General features: G+C 36.5%; 4 protein-coding genes across 16 annotated transcripts; all 4 read right to left on the bottom strand.

Annotated features, from left to right (window-relative positions):
* Positions 1-2,305: 2,305 nt before the first annotated feature.
* LOC128036115 (uncharacterized) lies at positions 2,306-5,545 on the bottom strand. Its single transcript, XM_052626988.1, has 4 exons — positions 5,216-5,545; positions 4,502-5,053; positions 3,085-4,441; positions 2,306-2,637 (listed from the first exon to the last, which is right to left on the bottom strand). Exons 1-4 carry the CDS (start codon positions 5,543-5,545, stop codon positions 2,306-2,308), a joined length of 2,571 nt encoding a protein of 856 aa, XP_052482948.1.
* A 93-nt stretch (positions 5,546-5,638) lies between these two features.
* LOC105775282 (uncharacterized) lies at positions 5,639-6,568 on the bottom strand. The gene has a single exon (XM_012597809.2). The coding sequence runs from the start codon at positions 6,566-6,568 to the stop codon at positions 5,639-5,641; it is 930 nt and encodes a 309-aa protein (XP_012453263.2).
* Positions 6,569-7,721: 1,153 nt separating this feature from the next.
* On the bottom strand, positions 7,722-8,763 carry LOC128036114 (uncharacterized). The gene is made up of 2 exons (XM_052626986.1): positions 8,679-8,763; positions 7,722-8,563 (listed from the first exon to the last, which is right to left on the bottom strand). Exons 1-2 carry the CDS (start codon positions 8,761-8,763, stop codon positions 7,722-7,724), a joined length of 927 nt encoding a protein of 308 aa, XP_052482946.1.
* Positions 8,764-15,357: 6,594 nt separating this feature from the next.
* Positions 15,358-20,310, bottom strand: LOC105784266 (putative zinc finger protein CONSTANS-LIKE 11). 13 transcript variants are annotated; one of them, XR_001130427.2, is made up of 8 exons: positions 19,974-20,309; positions 19,166-19,841; positions 18,795-19,019; positions 17,713-18,056; positions 17,083-17,243; positions 16,397-16,517; positions 16,009-16,080; positions 15,358-15,743 (listed from the first exon to the last, which is right to left on the bottom strand). XR_001130427.2 is itself a non-coding variant. In XM_052626064.1 (6 exons), the coding sequence occupies exons 2-5, from the start codon at positions 19,751-19,753 to the stop codon at positions 17,117-17,119; spliced, it is 1,284 nt and encodes a 427-aa protein (XP_052482024.1). In that variant the 5' UTR covers positions 19,754-19,841; positions 19,974-20,309; the 3' UTR covers positions 15,810-16,080; positions 17,083-17,116. The 13 variants fall into 13 exon arrangements, 2 of the variants coding, with proteins under 2 accessions (XP_052482024.1, XP_052482026.1); XR_001130432.2 differs by having other exon boundaries at positions 15,358-15,737; XR_001130434.2 differs by having other exon boundaries at positions 15,358-15,737; positions 16,023-16,080.
* Between the last annotated feature and the right edge of the window lie 568 nt (positions 20,311-20,878).

Below are 20,878 nucleotides of genomic sequence, written 5' to 3'. Positions count from 1 at the left end.
TTGTTTAAGTTCATCGCATTATCGGATATGATCCTTTCAGGCATCCCATATCGACATATGATCTCTTTTTTCAGAAACTTGCTAACTGCCGACTTCGTGACATTTGCATATGAAGTAGCCTCCACCCATTTAGTGAAGTAATCAATAACCACAAAGATAAAACGATGCCCATTGGAAGCTTTTGGAGATATTGGCCCGATAACGTCCATTCCCCACATGGAAAAAGGCTATGGAGAAACCATAACATGAAGGGGTGAATGTGGGGCGTGCATTTTGTCACTATAAATTTGACATTTATGGCACCTTTTGGCATAAGTAATGCAATCCCCTTCCATGGTGGACCAATAGTACCCAAATCTCATAATTTGTCTGGCCATCGTGAAGCCGTTGGCATGCGTTCCGCAGATACTTTCATGCACTTCTTCTAAAATTTCCTTTGCCTCGACAGCATCCACACACCTCAACAATACTTGATCTTTTCCCTTTTTATACAAATTTTCCCCATCTAGGACATAGTCAATGGCTAATCTCCTTAATGTCTTCTTATCATTTTCTGTCGCATGGTCAGGGTACTCACGACTCTTCACATATCGTAATATGTCATGGTACCAAGGGTGGTCATCCTTTCCCTCTTCATTGTCAATGTTGCAACAATGGGCTGGAGCCTCATAGATGCTGATCTGGATAGGCTTCATATATTCTAATTTGTTCACTTTAAACATGGAGGCTAAAGTGGCCAAAGCATCTGCCATCTGGTTTTCATCTCGCGGGAGGTAACTAAAGGTGACACTATCATATTCCTCAATCAATTCCATAATCAATTTTTGATAGCGGACCGACTTCAGGTCTCTTGTTTCCCATTCCCCTTTGAGTTGGTAAATTACTAATGCAGAGTCCCTGTATACCTCTAGCACCTTAATTTTCCGCTCTATGGCTGCCCGAATGCCCATAATGCAAGCTTCATACTCAGCCATATTATTTGTGCAATCAAAGTCCAATTTGCTAGTGAAAGGATAATAATCCCCACTAGGAGACACGAGTACTGCCCCAACTCCGTTGCCTATAGCATTTGAAGCTCCGTCAAAACTCAACTTCCAAGGAGCACCTTCTTGGAAATCTTTCTCTACAGTTGTGATATACATCAAATCTTCATTTGGGAAATCGAAGTTCAATGGCTCATAATCATCCAGAGCCCTACTTGCTAGGAATTCCGCTATTGCACTCCCTTTGACCGCCTTCTGGTTTACATAGACTATGTCAAATTCAGATAGAAGAATTTGCCATCGGGCCATTCTTTCATTCAGAGCGGTTGACTCCATTAAGTATTTCAGAGGGTCCAATTTGGAGATTAACCAGGTCGTATGGTACAACATGTACTGTCTCAGTCTCCGAGTTGTCCAGATTAGGGCACAACATAATTTCTCGATTGGCGAATATCTTGTTTCGCATTCAGTGAACTTCTTACTAAGATAGTAGATTGCTCTTTCCTTTCGTCCTGATTCATCATGTTGACCAAGCACACATCCCATGGAATTTTCAAATACTGCCAAATACAGTATAAGCGGTTTGTCTGGGCAGGGTGGCATCAGCACTGGGGCGTTAGATAAGTAATGTTTGACTTTTTCAAAAGTTTTTTGACATTCCTCATCCCATACACCAGGATTATGTTTCTTGAGGAGGCGAAATATGGGGTCGCATTTCTCAGTTAGCTGTGAGATGAACCGAGCAATATAGTTCATTCTTCCTAGAAAACCTCGAACCTCCTTTTGAGTACGCGGTGAGGGTAATTCTTGTATTTCTCTTACTTTGTCAGGATCAATCTCAATTCCTCTCTCACTGACCACGAACCCAAGCAATTTTCCTGATCTGACCCCAAATGTGCATTTTGCTGGATTTAGCTTTAGCTGAAATTTTCTCAACCTCATAAATAATTTCTTAAGGACCTGCACATGTTCCTCTTCTGTTTTAGATTTTGCAATCATGTCATCAACATAGACTTCTAACTCCTTGTGCATCATATCATGGAACAGTGTTACCATGGCCCTCGACACGTTGTCCTTGCATTTTCAACCCAAATGGCATCACTTTATAACAAAAAGTCCCCATAAGGTTATGAATGTAGTTTTCTTCATATCTTGGGATGCATCTTAATTTGGTTATATCCGGAGAAACCATCCATAAAAGAAAATAGTGAATGCCCCGCCGTGTTGTCTACCAAGGCGTCGATATCTGCAAGGGAAAGTTATCTTTGGGCTAGCCTTATTTAAATCTCTATAATCTACACATTCGCACCTTCCCATCTTTCTTAGGGATGTACAATATTGGCTACCCACTCGAATATTTGACCACTTGCGGGAATCCAAAGATCGAATTGCTTTTGCACCTCCTCCTTTATTTTCAATACAACATCAGGTCTCATTCTTCGTAGTTTTTGCTGAACCGGCTTGCAATCTTCCTTTATAGGAAGATGGTAAACTACAATATCCGTATTTAAGCCAGGCATATCCTGATACGACCATGCGAAGACATCTTTGAACTCTCGAAGCAATCCAATGTGGTCTTGTTTTACTTCTTCAGCTATGCATGTGCCAATCTTCACCACCTTTCCCTCTTCCAGGATCACCGTCTCTATCGTCTCTTCGTGAGGTAGGATTTGTTTCCCTTCCTGCTCTACCATCCTCAATAAGTCCGGAGATAGGTTGCAATCTATGTTATCTTAAAAATCTTGAGATTCCTCTAAACACATATCTCGTTCAAAAGGGTTCTCAAAGTTCATAGTAGAGTCATTCATGTCATCGATATCTTGGAACCTGTTATAAGTACCAAAGAATGTACAATGAATGTATGAATTTAAGGATTCTTATTTAGTATGGTCATAAATGAAAGAATGATTTGGAATATAAGCATCCAAGATGACTATTCATACGAAAGAATGAAAAGAATTTTAAAATAATATATACTCAAAAAGAAAATGCGAAGATATATTTCATTGAAGTCACAATGTTCAAATATAAGCCCATTTCAGTTCACAAAAGGTTTTCATTTTCTCTAGGCTTAGAACAATTAGTATGTTTTGAATATTACTCTGGAAAACTCTAAAAACTTCAGGCATTTCTTCTGCAGTCCAATTGTTTAAAACACTCCCAGGTTCAAAGAGATAGATGCCTGAGGTACTTCCTTCTTCAGATTCCTCTTCAAATATGGCATTGATGTTCAGGTTTCCTAACATTTCCTCTGTGGTCTTCCTTCTCGGAGTCCTCAGTCCAGAATACATAGTTCCTCCCGATACGAAGGTCCTAGATATGTAGGGGAAAGCCATAGGTTCCCAATCAACTTCTTCTCCGTTCAAACGCGCCTTCCTCCTCTCTTGTCTTTTTTCTAACTCTTTCCTTCTTTGCTTAGCATTTGGTTTAAATCCTAAACCAAAGTGGTCCTGTTTGTCCTTCACCACTGGTGCCTCTATTCTTCCTTGAAGGCATCTTCCCAGTCCTCTTCCAGGCACAGCTCCTTTCCCAATTGTCATTTGTAATCCCATCTTCGTGGCTCTAGACATACTGGGCATTGGGATTCTCTTTCCCTCAATAACAGAAGTCGCATTTATGAATTCTAAGGATCGAAAGGAACATTCGATCGCCTCATCATCTGTTCCCAAATATGGTGCGTCACTGGTTACCGATGCAATGATGTCTTCCTCAGCGTCGATCGTAATTAACCGGCCTTCTGTCACTAATTTCAACTTCTGGTGCAATGATGAAGGCATCGCCCCTGCTGAATGAATCCATGGTCTCCCCAATAAGCAATTATACAAAGGCTTGATGTCCATCACTAAGAAATCCACTTCGTATGTATTCGGCCCAATCAAGAGGGGTATTTCTATTCTTCCCATCACCTTCCTTTCGGTACCATCAAATGCTCTCACTATATTCTGGCATGATTTCATGTGGGAACTATCCACCGGTAACCTATTTAAGGTAGATAGGGGTAAAACATTCAAGGCTGATCCATTATCAATTAGCACTCCCGCTAACGTATACTCCCCGCAGCGAGCAGTGATATGTAAGGCTTTGGTGGCTCCTCTTCCCCCGGGCGGTATTTCATCATCATTAAAGAAAATGAAATTTTCGGCACTGATATTATTAACCAAACGGTCCAACTTATTCACTGAGATATCATCAGCGACGTAAGTTTCATTTAGCACCTTAATCAGCACATTACGATATATCTCTGAACTTAGGAGCAATTCAAGCATCGAGATACGAGCCGGTTGCTTATGTAATTGTTCTACCACGCTGTACTCGCTATGTTTTAAGAATTTTAGAAATTCATTAGCCTCATTTTCAGTTACCGGCTGATTGACACGCGTTTCAATTTTGTCTACTTTTGCTTTTCCCAATTCAACCGCTAAGGCTTTTCCTTTTCCAGATTCCACTATTGCGTTTGCCTAATCATAGCATTTTCCACTTCGTGTATAGAATCCTTCATCCTCTCCTGAAGCATTTACCAAGCTCTCTTCTCCTGGGATTGTTACATTGCAGTCGTAATTCCAAGGAACCTTTTTGCTATCCTTGTAGGGAAAGGATACAGGTTTTTGGATTATGACCTTTGGTGCTATTTGTATTCCCGATTCTCTGCTCATTGGTTTTGCAATAATCACTACCGGGTGATTAGCCTTTTGGGCTTTCCCCGTAGATCCTTCTTCTGCAGCATAAACCTCTCCTTCTTCTAGTCCCTTAATCTCTTCATAAAACTCCAACTCTTTGTTATCCATTAAGTTTTGCACCATGGTTCTGAACTCGGTGCATTCTTGGATGTCATGGCTTTTTTCTGCATGGAACTCACAAAATTTCCTTGCTCCTTCAGGCCTTTCTATTGAACCTTGCTTGATGAGACCTCTTTTCATCATTTGTTTCCAAACCCATTCAAGGGGGGTCTTTATCTCTGCTATGTTGGCTTTAACTCTTCTTCCTCCATACTCAGTTATCGCATTCACCCCTTTATTATCATGGTTGGGCAACGGATTCTCTGCTACATTCGGTCTTGATGAGTCACCAATCTTTACGATCCCCAAATTGATAAGTTTTTCAACTAACTTCTTGAATGTAGTACAGTTTTCAATTGAATGCCCCTTGGTCCCCGCGTGGTACTCGCATTGGGCGTTTTCGTCATACCACTTAGGGTATGGGGGTTATATTGGTTTCAGGTAAAATGGAGATACCACATGTGCATCGAATAAGTTCTGGTACAATTCCCTATACGTCACTGGGATGGGTGTGAATTGAAGTCTCTCTACATTTGGCCTTGGATTAGATTCCTGTTTCAAAGAACCTTGCCAATTAGCGGTTACTGCCCTGGCTTGTCCCACCGTGATTGTGTTAGAATGGTCCTTGTTAAATATGCTTGTATTGTTTATCTCATGCTCTTTTTTTCTTGGTGCTGACCTTTTAGTACTTTCTCCCGCTTCTATCTTGCCGCATCTTATGGCATTCTCTATCATTTCTGCAGACATCACTATGTCTGAAAAGCTTTTAGTGGCACTGCCTAACATGTGGTCGAGGAATGAAGCCTTTAGAGTATTGATAAAAAGCATAGTTATCTCTTTCTCTAACAGTGGTGGTTGAACTTGTGCAGCCACTTCCCTCTATCTCTGAGCATATTGCCGGAAACTCTCATTAGGCTTCTTTTCCATGTTTTGCAATACAATTCGATCGGGCGCTATATCCATCACGTGTCTATACTGCTTCATAAAGGCTTGCGCCAAATCCTTCCATGAATGAATGTTGGCCCAACTTAATTGGTTGTACCATCTAGCCGCTGACCCTATCAAACTGTCCTGGAAGCAATGAATCAGCAATGGGTCATTGTTGATGTATCCCGTCATCCTCCTACAAAACATAGTGATATGGGCTTCGGGGCAACTGGTCCCGTTGTATTTTTCAAACTCCGGCATTTTAAATTTAGGAGGGAGCACCAGATCAGGTACCAGGCTCAAATCTTTAGCGTCTACTCCTCGATGGTAATCGGCATTTTCCATGGCTTGAAACTTCTCTTCTAACCATTTACAACGATCTTCTAATTGTTCTGGCAGGTCTACTCTTGTCTTCTCTATTTCTGCCGCGCCGTCGAGATCTAGAACCACGGGATTAATAGGATTATCCTTGGGATTAGAGCCTGAACCTGTTGGGAAGTTCATCGATGCTGGGGCACCAACTTGGTATTGGGATCTAATGGTGACAGGTACCCTCTGTGGGTACACCCCTGGTTGCGTCTGGACATTAGTTGAGGCGAAACCTGGAGGGTAGGCAGGGTCTTCGTGATCATCCCCAGAATTTACCGCGGGGCTCTTCCCCTTATCGTGCCCCCCAGCCGTTAACTGTTTTAATTGATTCAATAATTCTCTTTGGTATGATTCCATATCTTGCTGCAGTTTGGCTAGTTTTTCTTGCATCTGAGCTTGCATCTGTTCTTGTAATTGCTCTAATTTCTCTAGTCTTTGATCCATTTCTTTGGTTCTTCGGCCGTAATGATATCTAGTTGACAGATCTTCGTTGATTTCCAGGGTAACTGTCATTAATTAGAGCTCTTTATTATTATTATTATTTTTTCAACTTTAATGCATATGATAAAAATGCAATGCAGATGAATGAATGCAAAGGAAAGGCATTGATTCTAATTCAATTTCATTAGAAGAACTTGACTAGAAAACAAATTTCTTTACATAAAGTGGATTACATATACGGCTTTGCCTTTATGCTCAAAGCCTTAACCCTCTTAAGGAGCCAAGCTAACTCTCGACCCCGACTTGACTCCGACTCATATTTCAAACTTAGTATATCACCGAACCGCTAAGGTTTGCAGATGGTCAGCCACTTCCCGCACTTGAGTCACAGCTTCGCCCATAACGCAATCTCTATCTCTAATCTGAATTTGAAGATGATGGAGCTGCTCTTGGTACTGTTCATTACGTCTTTCGAGAAGTTCTACTCGTAACTCAGAATTTCTCAATGCATCTTCAAGTTCTTCTATCTTTTCCTTTAATTCTTCAATCTTGCTCAAACTTGCTCTCAGCTCGATCATAGAATTACGACTACGACACAAATGAAGCGACCTTTCCAACTCAGCTATATGGGCTTTTAATTTTGCTTCTTCATTTCGGCATTCTAACAAATTTTCCTCCAAAACACTTTCTCGAGCTCGGGCATCTTGAAATTTCTTTTCCTACTGAACAGCTTTGGCCTTTTCTTCCTTGATCTCCTGTCGCCATTGCTCTGATGTTTTACCTAAACCCGAAGTTCTCAGTGACAAACGCAGCTTCTTATAATCTGGTTTTAGGCTATCTATATCCTCTTCAGCCTTGTTCTTCCCTTTCCTCAACTTTTCAGCTTCCAACTTGTGGATATCAACATCTAGTCCTAAACGCATCTTTTCCTCTTCTAGCTTCTCTATCTTCTTTTCCAATTCCAAACTTCATTTTTCAAAGTCCTGTTTGATGATCTCTAATTCTGATGGAACTACTTGCAAATGCTCCTCTATGGATCGAACGCAATCTTCTCTTGGCCCGGGGATGTTATCATTAATCCTCTTACTTCGCCATCCATGATACTCGGGGGTCGTCATTGCTCCAACAGTAAATCGTTTCATCCGATGAGTTTGCCTCCAAGCATTGGTCATCTCTCGAATCTTCTTCTTGTAACCATCATCTTTATACGAAAACTCGCACTGAGCTAGTCCTTGGGTGGCGACGAACCTGCTCTTGACCCATATTGTTTCAATACCATTAATGGCGCATAGCCAACAGCTCCCCAAATCCCAAGTAAAGGGACCCAGTCGAAATTCCCAGATCGATACAAGATCTCATCGGGCACTATCCAATGATCTTTCCATTCAACATCTTCATCTTTGAGATTTTGAAGCATCGCTATCCATCTTTCCACGGTAATGTTGTCGCGTCTTGGTATGGCCGCTAATTCTTTCAATGGAGAATAATTCTTGGAGAATACTCGGTAAGAAACTTTATCCACTTTCCAGAAGTGACTGTGGAACCATACTAACAAGAGCTGTGCACATCTAATGAATCTTCCCTCCCTCGCGCTTCGGCACACACTCAAAGATCTAAATGTCTCGGCCAAAATTGCTGGAACGGGTGTGACCCTCTTGTCCAGTCGATCAAACAAATTAGTAACTGCCTCGTCTATATACCCCAACACTTTAGGGAAAATCATCAACCCATAAATGCTCAAAGTAAAAACATCGACTTTTTTCTTCGTATCAGGGTGAGCTAAAATCAAATCACGCAAACTTCCCCAAGGAATACACTTGTTTTCCCCTTTTTGTTTGACCCGCGCTGAGACCCATTGCTCACTCATTCCCAAGATGTTCACTAGCTTCTTCACAAAAGTAGGGACATTGACGGCTTTAGAATAGACTTTATCTGCCTGAAACCTTGGACAACGCAGTAAGGCTGTATATTCCTCTATGGTAGGCACCAAGTTTATCTCCCCAAAAGTAAAGCATCTATAAGCGGGATTCCAAAATTGGGCCAGAGCTTGAAACAAATGCTCGTCCACTTTAATATCAAGCAAATAAGGCAAGTCACCATAATTAGAGTAAAACAATTGCTTGACTTCATCGTCCCCATCGGGCCCATATTTCTTTCAACTCACGGAAATTATTCGAGTTACATTGATATAAGTGAAGTCCGATAACTCTGACATGTACCCTTCCGTCAAGCTGTCTCCTTTCTCGAGTTGCGTTTTTTCTGACCATATTCGGACAACCGCATTATCTTCCACTTTATCAAGAAATTCACTTTCCATGATTAGCTTTCTATCTAGTAACCGAATGTGAACCAACGCCTTTTATGATGAAATGCCATGTATGCCATGCAATCAAACAAAACACAATAAGTTAGTATAAAAATCAAATACAAGCAATAAATAAAAAAGCACCTATTTAGGTGTCTACTGGGGGTTCGAAGTGGTTCTAACTAGGGTGGGTTCCTAAAATCTTCTATATGCGGTTTGGCTCTAGAGATAAGATACCCGAACCAGCAGATTCCTCGATCTTCACCCATTATAGGCTCATACAGATCGAGTTCGGTTCAGGGGAATACATTTCCCTATGGCTGCACGGAGATGAAAATCTCACGAAGACATAGGTACGGATGTATCCCGAAAGCGATCCACTATCCTGCACGGAGGTGAAAACCTCACGAAGGACTAGCTTCTCACTCCCACTTAAAGGGTGTGACCAACGGTCATACAATGCAATGCAAAAGATACCAAAATTTAAACAAACAGAGCAATTATAAACCACAATGATGAACATTATAATGAAGAATGAAATGCAATGAAAGGATCGTAAATTTAAACCAAATTTTCAATTTTCGACAAAAAGACAAAAAGTGATCAACTTGTGGCTTGACTCTCTTATTTAAAGTCCCCAGTGGAGTCGCCAAGCTGTTGACACCATTTTTTTGATGGAAAAACGGGATCGACTTGGGTTTTGAAAAAAGAAACGGGAGTCGCCACCAATCCTTTTTTATGAGGTGTGATTGGATCACCTCGAAAAGTGGTTGCTTTTAATAAACGGTTTGATTTTATTAAAACAACAAGTTTGGTCCATGAAATTCAGAAAAACGGGTTTGGGAGTCGGTTACGTACGAGGAAGGATTAGCACCCTCGATACGCCCAAAATTGGTACCTAGTTGATTACTTAATATCTTAATGTCGAAAATTAAAAAGAAATTTAAAATACGATCCTTTGTTTTAAGAGACTTATATATAAAAAGTTGCTTGTCTAAAAAAAAAACCTCATATGATAAAATTTAAAAGGGATATTCAATTGTTCAAGTCAGATGAGAAAATTGCAGCCCAATACGTTAGGGCACAATGTCTCAACTTTCCAAACATTGAATATTGCCTTTGTTATTTTTCTTATCCTCATCCCGAGAAAAGTAACGTGTCACATCCAATGCGTTAGGACACGACATATTGAATTCCCGATAATGAGCTTTTATTCATTTAAAAAAAGTAATCTCGATTATTTAGATCCAACAAAGAAAATCGGAACCCAATACGTTAGGGCTCGATTCTTTCGAGGATCTCAAATACCGATTGTTACTTTTATTTTGAAATTTTCCGTTTTTGATAAATCCAAGGAAAAGTAGGTATAAAATAACAATAATGATGCAATGTAAACAAAGTAATACAAGCAAAATAAGAAAAGACAAATAAATAGGATAGCAAAAATAGGATAAAAAGAAATCAACAAATAAAAGCAAATAAATAAATAAAAATTAAAGCACTTAAGCAAACAATAATAATGAGCATGTAAATAGATAAATAAATTAACACGAATGAAACAATAGTAATGAATAAAATTATAATATATATATATATGCATATATGTTATAACTATAAAGTATATAAAAAATACGCATGTATATAAGAATACGTAAGCATGTATACATACATAGATTACGAAATATAGATGTACATATATATAAAAATAAGTATTTGTATTAAATAAGTTAAAAATACATATATATATATACATATATATATATAAGCAATTATAATAATCATAGTATAATAAAACACACATATCTAAAATTTACATATATAAATATAAATAAAAACATAACCGTAATAACAATAATATTAATAAATATACTAATAACAATAGTGAAGATGATGATAATAATAATAATAATAATAATAATAATAATAATAATAATAATAATATTACAAAAATAACAATGTGATGTAAAAATATAATAAATAGATAAGTATAAAAATAAAAATACAAAAACAAAACAGATGGACTAAATAAGGATAAAAACAAAAGTACTGGGCAAAATCGAAATAAAAAAAGACTAAATTGCAACACGAGCCAAACATAGAGGGACCAAAACAGTAAATAAACCAAAATCTCAAACGCGGCGTTTCAGGGGACTAATATAAAACAGAAATAAAATTTCAGGGCTAAATTGCAAAAATGCAGAAGACTGCCCCGAAAGTGCCACAAAATCGAAGGGACTTATCGCGCAAATACCCCATTTACAGAAAACGCGCGGATCCTCCCCTGGGTCGGGTCACCGCGCGGGTCAGAGGTGCCATAAACGGCGCCATTTTGTGCTCAATATAAATATAAAAAAAAGGGCTAAAAAAAAAACTGCTTCATCATGTTACAAAACAGGGAGGAAACTCTCTCTTTTTTTCTTTCTCAGGCTCCGATTTCAGAGATGGCAAGGCCAAGGCTTCCGGCGAGTCTCTGCCGTAGATCCACCGTATGTGGCGGCCGGAGGTCCAAAATCGGATCTTTTCGGTCCCTTTTCGAAGCCTAGCGTCCCTAGGGCACGGATCTAGGGCCAAATCCCCGGAAAAACGAGCCTAAAGCCTGAAGAACGAGGAGAACCGTTCGTCTCCTCTTCCTCCGGCACGGCACAGGTAAGGCTTTTCTTTTTTCTTTTATTTTTACTATGTAAAAACGTACAAAAAGAAAGGAAAAATAAACGAAAACCGAGTAAAAAACTAAACAGAAATGAGAGAAAATCACCTCTCAAATTTTCTTGTTTTTATTTCCTTTTGTTAATGTCTGTTTCTTTTTTTTTTTTGTTACAAAAGTTGTTAGAAAAAAAAACCCCCTAAAATTACATATTGTTGGGTTTTTATAACCAATTGTGTCATCATTTCATTGCTATGATTGTCTCTTATTTCCTCTTTGCAGGCGTTCGAAGCAGGCGGCAGTAGGTGCGACGGTGGCATGGGCAATGGCGGCTGAAGGCAGTAGGCTAAAATCAAAGGGGCGGCGCCTAGGGTTTTAGTCTCTGAAACCCTAGGCAGATATTTTTTTAGGGAAAAATGGGCTAGGGTATTGGGCTGGTTTTGTAATTGGGCTTGTGGGTTGTTGGGCTATTCGGGTTTTGTATTGTAATTGGGCTCGGGTTTTTAAAAATTGGGCTTGTACAATTTGCAATTAATTAATTACGTGTAAAAAAGTAATGAAAAAAATTTTAGGATTTTGTTTAGCATGAAAGATGAAATTAATTAAGATAACCTACAAAAAATAAGGTCACTCAACTGGGTTGAAATTTTCTTTTCCGCTAAATTATGAAAAGTTACATTTTAATTAGTAACGTTTTGGTCACTTGTTCATTATCAGTTGTTATAGCCTCAACGGAAATGTGATATGTCACATTAACTAAAGGTTTAATATCTAATTTAACCCCTGAACTATAGCTAAAATATTAAATTTGATCATTTCACGACTTTTTTTACCGAAAATTCTAAATAAATTATAAAATATGAAAAAATCTTTAAAACAGAAAATTATTTGTTTTTGAAATTATAAAATTATAATTCGGTAACAATTAAAAAACCATGATATCCTTTAAAAAAGTGAACCTAAGTTGAGGTTAAATTTCAAATTTTATAAAATAAAAACAAAAAAGTTTAAAATTTCTGAAATTTCACTTATTTCTTTTGAAATTATAATCTTGTATGTATAAGGAAGGTCCTAAAGCCTTCTATTCAAGACAGCTATCCCTTTTCCATTTTTTTATATGAAAATATTATGGTCAAATTTCATCTTTAATCCTTTCACTTATTTAAAATTATATAAGAATGGTTAAATTTCAATTTTAATCCCTATATTTCACTCAAATTTGAAACCGAATCTCTATACTTTAATTTTACATAATTTAACACCTCGATTCTTATATTGTCATTAGTTAATTTAAATATTTTATCTTAATTAAAATACTTATATTAATTTTTAAGGATTGTTAAATGAATAATAAGTGAGTATCCTTTTAATTTTAAAATGTCACATTAACAAAAAATATACAACTATAAAGATTGTCGTACTTTTATTTCATATAAAATAAAATAAAAATATTGATATTAAATCCATTTTAAGTGCATAATCCATATTTATAATTTAATTCTATTAGCATATTGATGTGTGAACCAGTGATTGATCCAAAATTACTCGTGTTATTTCATTTATAATGATAATAAATTATACCATGCACATATAATTAAAATATAATAAAATATTAATTAAGGATAAAATGATTAATTATGGTATATTATATATCATTAAAATATATTCAATTTTAATTAGGGATAAAATAAGGATAAATTATTAATAATTAATTAAGTACAACATTAAAATGTTTCCATATATATTTTGTTCTAATATATATAATATACTAGTTTACGTACCCATATGATGTATGGTGAAACGAAATTGTATAATTAAAAATGCATGGGATGGCAGTGTGTATCAATTTTAATATTTATATTTATTTGGTAAAAGTGTAACATTTCAATAATAATATGATTTTAAATTAACTATTTTAAAACTGAAACACTTTGAAAATGTTTAATAGTCTATATTTTCTAATATTTTAATTAAAACACTTTGGTATTAATTAAAAAGTATTCACATAAACTAAAATATATTTAAAACATGTTTTTGGGTATATTCCAAGTTTTTGAAAATATTTGATAAAATTTTCAACCATATTTTCACCAAATGACTTAAGGTGGGTTTGGATGGGCAGTGCGGTGCGTTTAGCTTTTTTTTTCTCACAGTGCAGTATTGTTACAAAATTTAATACCATCGCCATCGCTGTTTTTACACTAACAGCAGGTAAAAGCACCGCTTATCCAAACATCCTTAAAAAATATAATATATATAATTTATCTTAAATATTATCATATCAAAAGTGTCAAACATCGAAATTAATAATTCTCCTTTCAAACCAGCCTCTTCCACTAGTCTTTTTCCTCAAAATTCCTTATAGTATCCAAAGAAAATTTCCCCAAGGTGCTAACACCCAATGCTTTCTCAATCATTAAATCTTTACCTCTACCCATTTGATTTTCATCAATAAAAATCTTCCTTAAACCTTTTTTCCCTTCATCTCTAACAATACCAGACCCTATTATAGCTTTCCCTTTATCCACCTTTTTAACCCAACTTTGATTCTCATACACCATCCTATTTGCTCCCTCTTTCACCCCAAACATTCCCATGTTATCCCTTATATCCCCTTCTCTAGCTATAATTCCTCTCCCCTCCACCCATTCTCTGTATCATAGCTCTAATAGATGTCCCAAACCTCACCTTACCCCCTTCCTACTCTAATACATTTTCTTTACACATTTTAATAACATGTCCTAATCTCCCACAGTAATAACAAAAATCTGCCAACTTCTTATATCTAATTGACGCCCAAATTTTATCCTTCCCTTTCTTTGGCACCCAAAATTGGATTGTTGACTTCTAGTTCAACTCACATCTTGAGATAACTCTTTCCTAGACCCCCTTGCCCTCAATAGAAATAACCCTCCCAATTTTACTTCCAATTCACATAGCATTAGACCTTGTTAACATCTCTAAAGGTAGACCATGCACCTGAACTCAATATGCACCCAATATCATAAATTATCAAAGGATACCTCCTTTAGTGCAATATCCCCTTTCCACCTCTGAAATGGTATCGCATGTCCCACTATTGCCCAAGACTTTCCTCAATTGCTCTTTTCAACAATCTTTCTGACTCACAAGCAATAGAGTAAGTATTATCTCCCATTTCCCGAATACAAACAAATGGACCCTTAGGCCACATCCCTAAAAGAATATTCCTTACCCCTCTTCTACTCTAAAAATTTTCTTATATAAAACCTAGAGTCTCCTCAGTTGCACCTTCCAGTTCAATCTCCATCACTCAAACCCTACTAACACCTTTCTCAAGGCATTTCTTTTAACAAAATGAAATAATAAAATTTCTGTCCTTTTGCAAACAATGGTGCCATATCAAAACCAGGGTACACACAGAACCCTGATCTAGACAGAAAAAATTGCATTTAAAGAATAAAACCTGTAATAATAGATTGGTTATTATTATGCAACTTTAAATGGAAATGCATTGAAATCCTAGGGAGTATGTTTTTGGATAGATGAGATTCTTTTTAATTATTTTAATTTATTTATTTATGTTAATCGGAATTTATATGCTTTTATTTTATTTTGGTTAAAACAAATATAAAACATATAAAAATAAATAAATTGATAATGTTTCATTTGACTAAATTAACCGAACTAACTAATACATGTAATATATAATATTAATTATTAAGTTTGGTTAATTGCCCAACTTCGAACCGAATTAACTGATAACCAAATTTCCGAAAAATCATTAACAAACCTCTGACCGAATTAGATCGGTTTGGTCGGTTAATTCGGTTTTAACCAAAATTTAAACACCCCTATTTCTAATCACAGACTCTTTAGTTTCTGCAACTTATTCAGAAGTAAATAATATTTCAAAGACGACAAAACCTCCTAAAACAATACCAGATGTGTTGAGGAGCTAGAAAATCCTTCATCAGACCTTTTCTATTCTAAGACAAGAATTGGACAATTGGGAAGGGGAGGTTAAAAGCAAAAAAAAAAAAAAAAAAGTAATTGTATAGCATATGTACTGATTCAAAGTACAAAATTTGGGGAGGTTACATTTAATTTTATTTTTTCCTCACAACTTCACAGTGTTTTATATTGCGACATTATCTTCTTCCTGCATATACATGGTACACTATCCTCTTCCCTTTTTTAAAAAAACTTTTTCCCTCCTTCAGAGGCCTTAAAGAGAGGAACAACTTGCTTCTGCTACTGACTCTGCTACTTCAAGCAATTTCCCTTTTACCATTCTTCATAGTTCATTTCATCTGCAACTAAAAAAAACAGGCAGAATAAGAATATACAGTACTTTAAAATATGAAAGAAATCAAAAGGACAAATTGTGACCGAAATTCTACTCCTTATTTGAATTTGATGACCAAGGATCAATGTTTTTATTACATGGAATGGAGCTTGTGTTGTGCACCAATAAAAAAATTAACCAAAATTAACTTGCAACAAGGGTTTTGCCTTGTGCAGTGGCGACATAGATGATTAGGAAAAAGCTAAAGGAAAGGGTCTAAGAAAAAAAATATGCACCAATGGTTTTTTACTTTAACGTTCTTCAAAGCCAGCTGGGACTTCTTGATGTGTGTACCTTCATAATTTTTCCTACACATATACCAATAGAATAACATCCTCAGTTGAGTTTATGCGGTTAATGAAGCATACAAAAGTAGCATGTAATGTAAGCAGTAATTTTACATGAATAATTTATTGTTAAGAGCCCCCAGTAGCAAATCATGTGGAGCTATGGCATGAGCATAACTGAGGCAGTTCATAGATTGGCAGGGATGAACTCGGTTATAACTCAAGTGTTCACAACTCAAATAATTTAAGGTGCCTACAGTACAATAGGCCTGTGCATAAGAAACAGGCTTCTGAAATGCAGCCAAATAATGCTCATAACAAATGCAAATAAAAGCACCTTCATACACTAAGGGAGGTTTACTGCCAATTCTCCATCATCAAGAAAGACCAAGTAAATCGGCAATAGTAAGTACAATTGAGAAGGCTTCAGTCGAGTGTGTGTACAAGGAAATGACACCCTAAAAAGTACACCAAGGGAGGAAATTATAAAAAGGTTGCATTGTAGCCTAATATTGAACAAGAGAAATGATAATGTTGTTTGCTATTGAGTCCTAAGCAACGAAATTAAAGGGTTAAGACTTGAACTTTGAAAGTGCATGCGATATGCTGTCAATACTGTGATTAACCTCTATGTGCCATACTCAACAACAGAAATTTTCCAAAAAAAGAAGAAAAAAAACTATGCATAAGATCACTTCTAGCAGAAAACTTGTTTCCTACAGCTGTCCTTATCTGAATATCTATTGGACTTTCCCTATAAACCAAAAAGAAGCAGGCTAATCTGAAGATGACTAAACTTTCAGTGTTTCTTTATATTTTCTTCGCTCTAATGTTACTGATTTCTTAATTTCTTCAACCTAGTATTATACAATAAGCTCTTTATTTTATCAATTGATGTAGACCTTTTCTTTCTTTACTGAAAATAGGCTAGAGTCTCGGTTCAATGCTTATCATGCCATTATGAATAACATTATTTACAAACATTTTTAGATGGACTAATTATCATCTTATTAAATCTCTTACCTTCATGATCAGGGGCATGATTCCATAATTCTCCTTAGAAGTTCCGTGCAACGAGAGGATCATAATCATATTCTTCGCCTGCTTTCACAAATCTGCCTTTCACACGTTTCCTAGTGTCAGCCCTAGCCTTACGGGAGGCATATCTTATTTGCTTACCAAATCTGTAAATAGGAAAATGAAAAAACAATTGAAGAAGAACTTGTCGTACATCATCCTGACCATGTGAATTAATAGCTATTTAAACCAAATATTGAAAAATAAAATGCAAAACAACCTCCTTCCATCTTAAATTGGGAACGTAAGTAATATCATTATGCAGAGATGTATTCTGTTTTTTTTTGTCACACTAATTGTTTTGTTCCAGGAAAAGTAAAACAATAATCATGCCTACAAATTACAACTGATGATTTCATATGTTGAAGAGGCAATCTATATTATTAAAGACAACAGAAAATGTCATCCCAAAAGAAGTTAATCTACAGATTATCAGGTATTAAAACAGAGCAATTTTGATTTCGGGAAAGTGTCCTCCAAACATTTTAAACCAGAAAATGAGTTATCTCAGTATCACATTAACATGAAAACAGAAGATAAACATCAATTTCAATGTAACAGGGATGAAAAACATACATTCGTGTTTTCTTTTTTTCATTGTATCTTATCTTCGCTTTATCCCTAGCTTGTGGGCAACTAGCTTCCAAATTTTGGAAATGGGAGTCACCGGTTAGAAAAGCTGGTGGCAATCCACAGTCTTGAAAATCAGCAGGGCTATTTTTCACTGTTATGTTGGATGGTGAAGGAGCTAAGTTTGAAGGAACTTGGCCAACAGGATATCCTAGATTGATGTTTTGGTTACAACTCGGATTCATAAGCATGCAATTAGAAGTGCCAATCATGGTAGCCATGATACTAGCTGAGCAACCGACTTGAGAGGATGGAAAAGACAGGCACTCCTTTTGTCCCGATGGTAATGCCTGTTAAGATACACAAATTGGCTTGTCAACCATGAAGTGATTTAAAATCTCTTCTCAACTTCAATAAAGAAACATAGATAAAACAAGAAAACAGTTATGTAGTTTTTCAGGTTTATAATTACTCCAGAACATCAGCAACAATTAGTATGCTCGAGAAATAAACATGTAACATGGTAAAATGTCTTATCAACACAATAACACGAGTACCATGGAGCAGAGTCTTGATCCTATTAGTTATGAACTTAATTATTCCTTACCATATGTCTATTATTGTTTGATTTGTAGAGCAGAAGGTAGTAGTATTACAAAGTACGATTTGCACAAGTTATGAGTTGAAAATGCGTTGAATTGATTATTTCAAAAAAAATGCTGCAAATGGAGGCCACTTAGGACATAAATAAATGGTGTTCTATTGCACAAGGCCTTCAAGTTTCAGATTTTACTTTATCAGAAACATATTACTGAGTAGAAACAATAGCTATATAGTAGATGGATTTTTGGCCTATTACCTATTACACTCTCACATCACTGTTGATGAAGTACCAAAAAGTTAGGATTTAAAACTCAAAGCATCAGCTGATAATTTTCTAAGTTTTCTATGAAAAACAACTCAGATGCTCATACAATACTACAAATTAGATTAGAAAGTGGAAAGGAACAAATAGAATATATATATAACCATAGATGTATTTATAAGATATATTTTGCAATTGAAATTAGAGAGAAAGAAAAGAAAACCTCTAACATGTTCTTGCTAGGACCATTAGATTTGATTACCGGTAAAGTTTTGTCCATAATTAGGCCGTCTGTCCCAACCTTCTCAAACTGGTACCTAGTTTGGCCTTGTGAACCGCCAAATATCTCATTGGCAGTTTTGAAGCTGAATTGAACATCATTGATGTTCAGGCCTTCACAAAGGTCATCACCATCAGGAACTTTGAAATCTCTGAGGTCAGAAAAACCCTGGAACAAAAGGAGCCAAAATCAAACATTCAAGAGAGATCAGTCCAAATGCGGCTAAACAAAGAATGATTCAAGAGTCAAGCTATTACTTCAAAATCAATACTTTCCATCACCAATTCAAATAAATATAGCAGCAAAAGCCATACCTTTGGCATATTCGGCTCCTCTGAGAAAACAGGTTCTCCATCTTTACTGTAAGGGATGTAATTTGCATTTGGTGATATCAGAGAAGATGAAACCATACAAGGCTTTAGCTTAGGACACGAATCTAGTTCATTTAACTTTGTACCAGCCAGTTCAAATGAGCCCCCTAGATCTATTTGATTCAAACAGTTAGTGAAACAATTGTCGTTAGCAGTTGAAGCACCGACTGGCCAATCAACATCAAAAACAGCAGGAGACGAAGCACCAAGAACCGAAGACCAGATTCTTCTAAACTCGGCCAAAGAAGGACAATCCGTATAAGAATTGAGGGCCTCTCGCCAATGCCCCAAACTCGAGCAACCATTGCCATTACCATCACAATCCTGACAAAGAGACAATTTCTCATCCAAACACCTAACAACTGCTGATTGAGAATTGCATTTCTCACACAAAAGTGAACGAACGTGTCTACATGACAACAAATTTGCAGAGTGAACGCACCCATCACAGCTCAAGCAAAGCCGAGCCGAATCCGATTTACAGTAAACCACTGCTCTTTCCCCTCGACAAAAATCGCATACAGGTTCCATCCCGTTATTCCTCCTAACTTTACAGTAAACCACTGCAGTTGGGCGGTAATTCGGCTCTATTGATTCCTCAATCCTAACAAAAACTACCCTTCAATAATCAAAATTAACAAAAACCCATTAAAATTATACCCAGATCATGTACAAAGAACAAGGAATTGAATCATTTGAATGATTAAAATTTAAAATCATAGAAACAGAGTAAATTGAGATTAAGCTTTACCTATACAATGAGAAGAACCCAATCCCGGCTTCTGAAATCAGCCAATGTCGAAGAACACATAATCCATTAACCGAAGCAAATACGCATCAACATTGATAACAAAAAAGCAAACATTTCTTTGAGCTAAAAATACATAATAGGGGGAACAGTGAAGAGCTGTCAGCGTTGGTAACTGGAAGTTTTTTTTTTTCAGTGAGCAAAAACTGGTTTATTTATTCACGTTTGTCCGAGGTTTGATGGGTGCGTGCCACGTGGTGCGATGTTAGCTTTGTGGATGGGATACTCTAGGATGAGGTGGACATGTGATATTATTGCGGTCATCCGTTTTGGTCGGACGATGGCGAGGATGGTAAATGAGTGGAAAGATTGAGGGCGGTTTGATAGAAGGATTGGTCACAAATTGATCACCACGTCATCACCCGAGATTATGTGCGGGTTTCCCATTTTGACTTTCGAGACGAAAATTTAGCCCCGCATCTCGAGAGATCACAGATGGACACGTGGCTTAGTGTCTGAACAGCTTCCGATTTGTGGTGTGAGACAATGCTGATGTGGCCGCTTAGCTGTGCTGAGTTGTCTGAATCTCTTTTTAAATTGGGATAAATTGTAAATTTAATACCTAGTTATTTAGTGGTCAAATTTATGTTTGATTTTAATTTTAGATTAAATTTAACATCATATTTATTTTATATTAACATTTACTAACTACACGTAATAAATATCACATTTTCTTTGTGCGTCATTTTATTTTCTTAGTCAAAATATTTCAAACTCCTATATCTTGGCTACAATAACAAAATTTGCTCCAGAAAATAAAAAAAGAAAATTGGTAAATTTTGTTCAGTCTTGTAATTTATTTATTCTACTACCCATAATTATTAATTCTATCCAAGAATTTGTATGGT

This window comes from Gossypium raimondii, chromosome 13 (genome assembly GCF_025698545.1).
Source record: "Gossypium raimondii isolate GPD5lz chromosome 13, ASM2569854v1, whole genome shotgun sequence".
Classification (NCBI taxonomy): domain Eukaryota; kingdom Viridiplantae; phylum Streptophyta; class Magnoliopsida; order Malvales; family Malvaceae; genus Gossypium; species Gossypium raimondii.
The sequence above is the reverse complement of the archived record's forward strand: the minus strand, read 5'-3'. Positions and strand labels throughout refer to the sequence as shown.

Bases quoted from the DNA above. Each gene is read 5' to 3' on its own strand.
- LOC128036115 (XM_052626988.1), bottom strand. From the start codon at position 5,545: ATGTTAGGCAGTGCCACTAAAAGCTTTTCAGACATAGTGATGTCTGCA. The intron at 5,054-5,215 runs GTATCTCCATTT...GGGATCGTAAAG, and splicing joins ACTTATTCGATGCACATGTG to ATTGGTGACTCATCAAGACC. The intron at 4,442-4,501 runs GTAAATGCTTCA...TGCTATGATTAG, and splicing joins TCCCAGGAGAAGAGAGCTTG to GCAAACGCAATAGTGGAATC.
- LOC105775282 (XM_012597809.2), bottom strand. From the start codon at position 6,568: ATGACAGTTACCCTGGAAATCAACGAAGATCTGTCAACTAGATATCAT.
- LOC128036114 (XM_052626986.1), bottom strand. From the start codon at position 8,763: ATGGTCAGAAAAAACGCAACTCGAGAAAGGAGACAGCTTGACGGAAGG. The intron at 8,564-8,678 runs GTAACTCGAATA...TTGATATTAAAG, and splicing joins CGGACTTCACTTATATCAAT to TGGACGAGCATTTGTTTCAA.
- LOC105784266 (XM_052626064.1), bottom strand. From the start codon at position 19,753: ATGGAACCTGTATGCGATTTTTGTCGAGGGGAAAGAGCAGTGGTTTAC. The intron at 19,020-19,165 runs GTATGGCTTTTG...CTTTTGTTCCAG, and splicing joins AGGAGCCGAATATGCCAAAG to GGTTTTTCTGACCTCAGAGA. The intron at 17,244-17,712 runs GTATGTTTTTCA...TCCTATTTACAG, and splicing joins GAAAAAAAGAAAACACGAAT to ATTTGGTAAGCAAATAAGAT.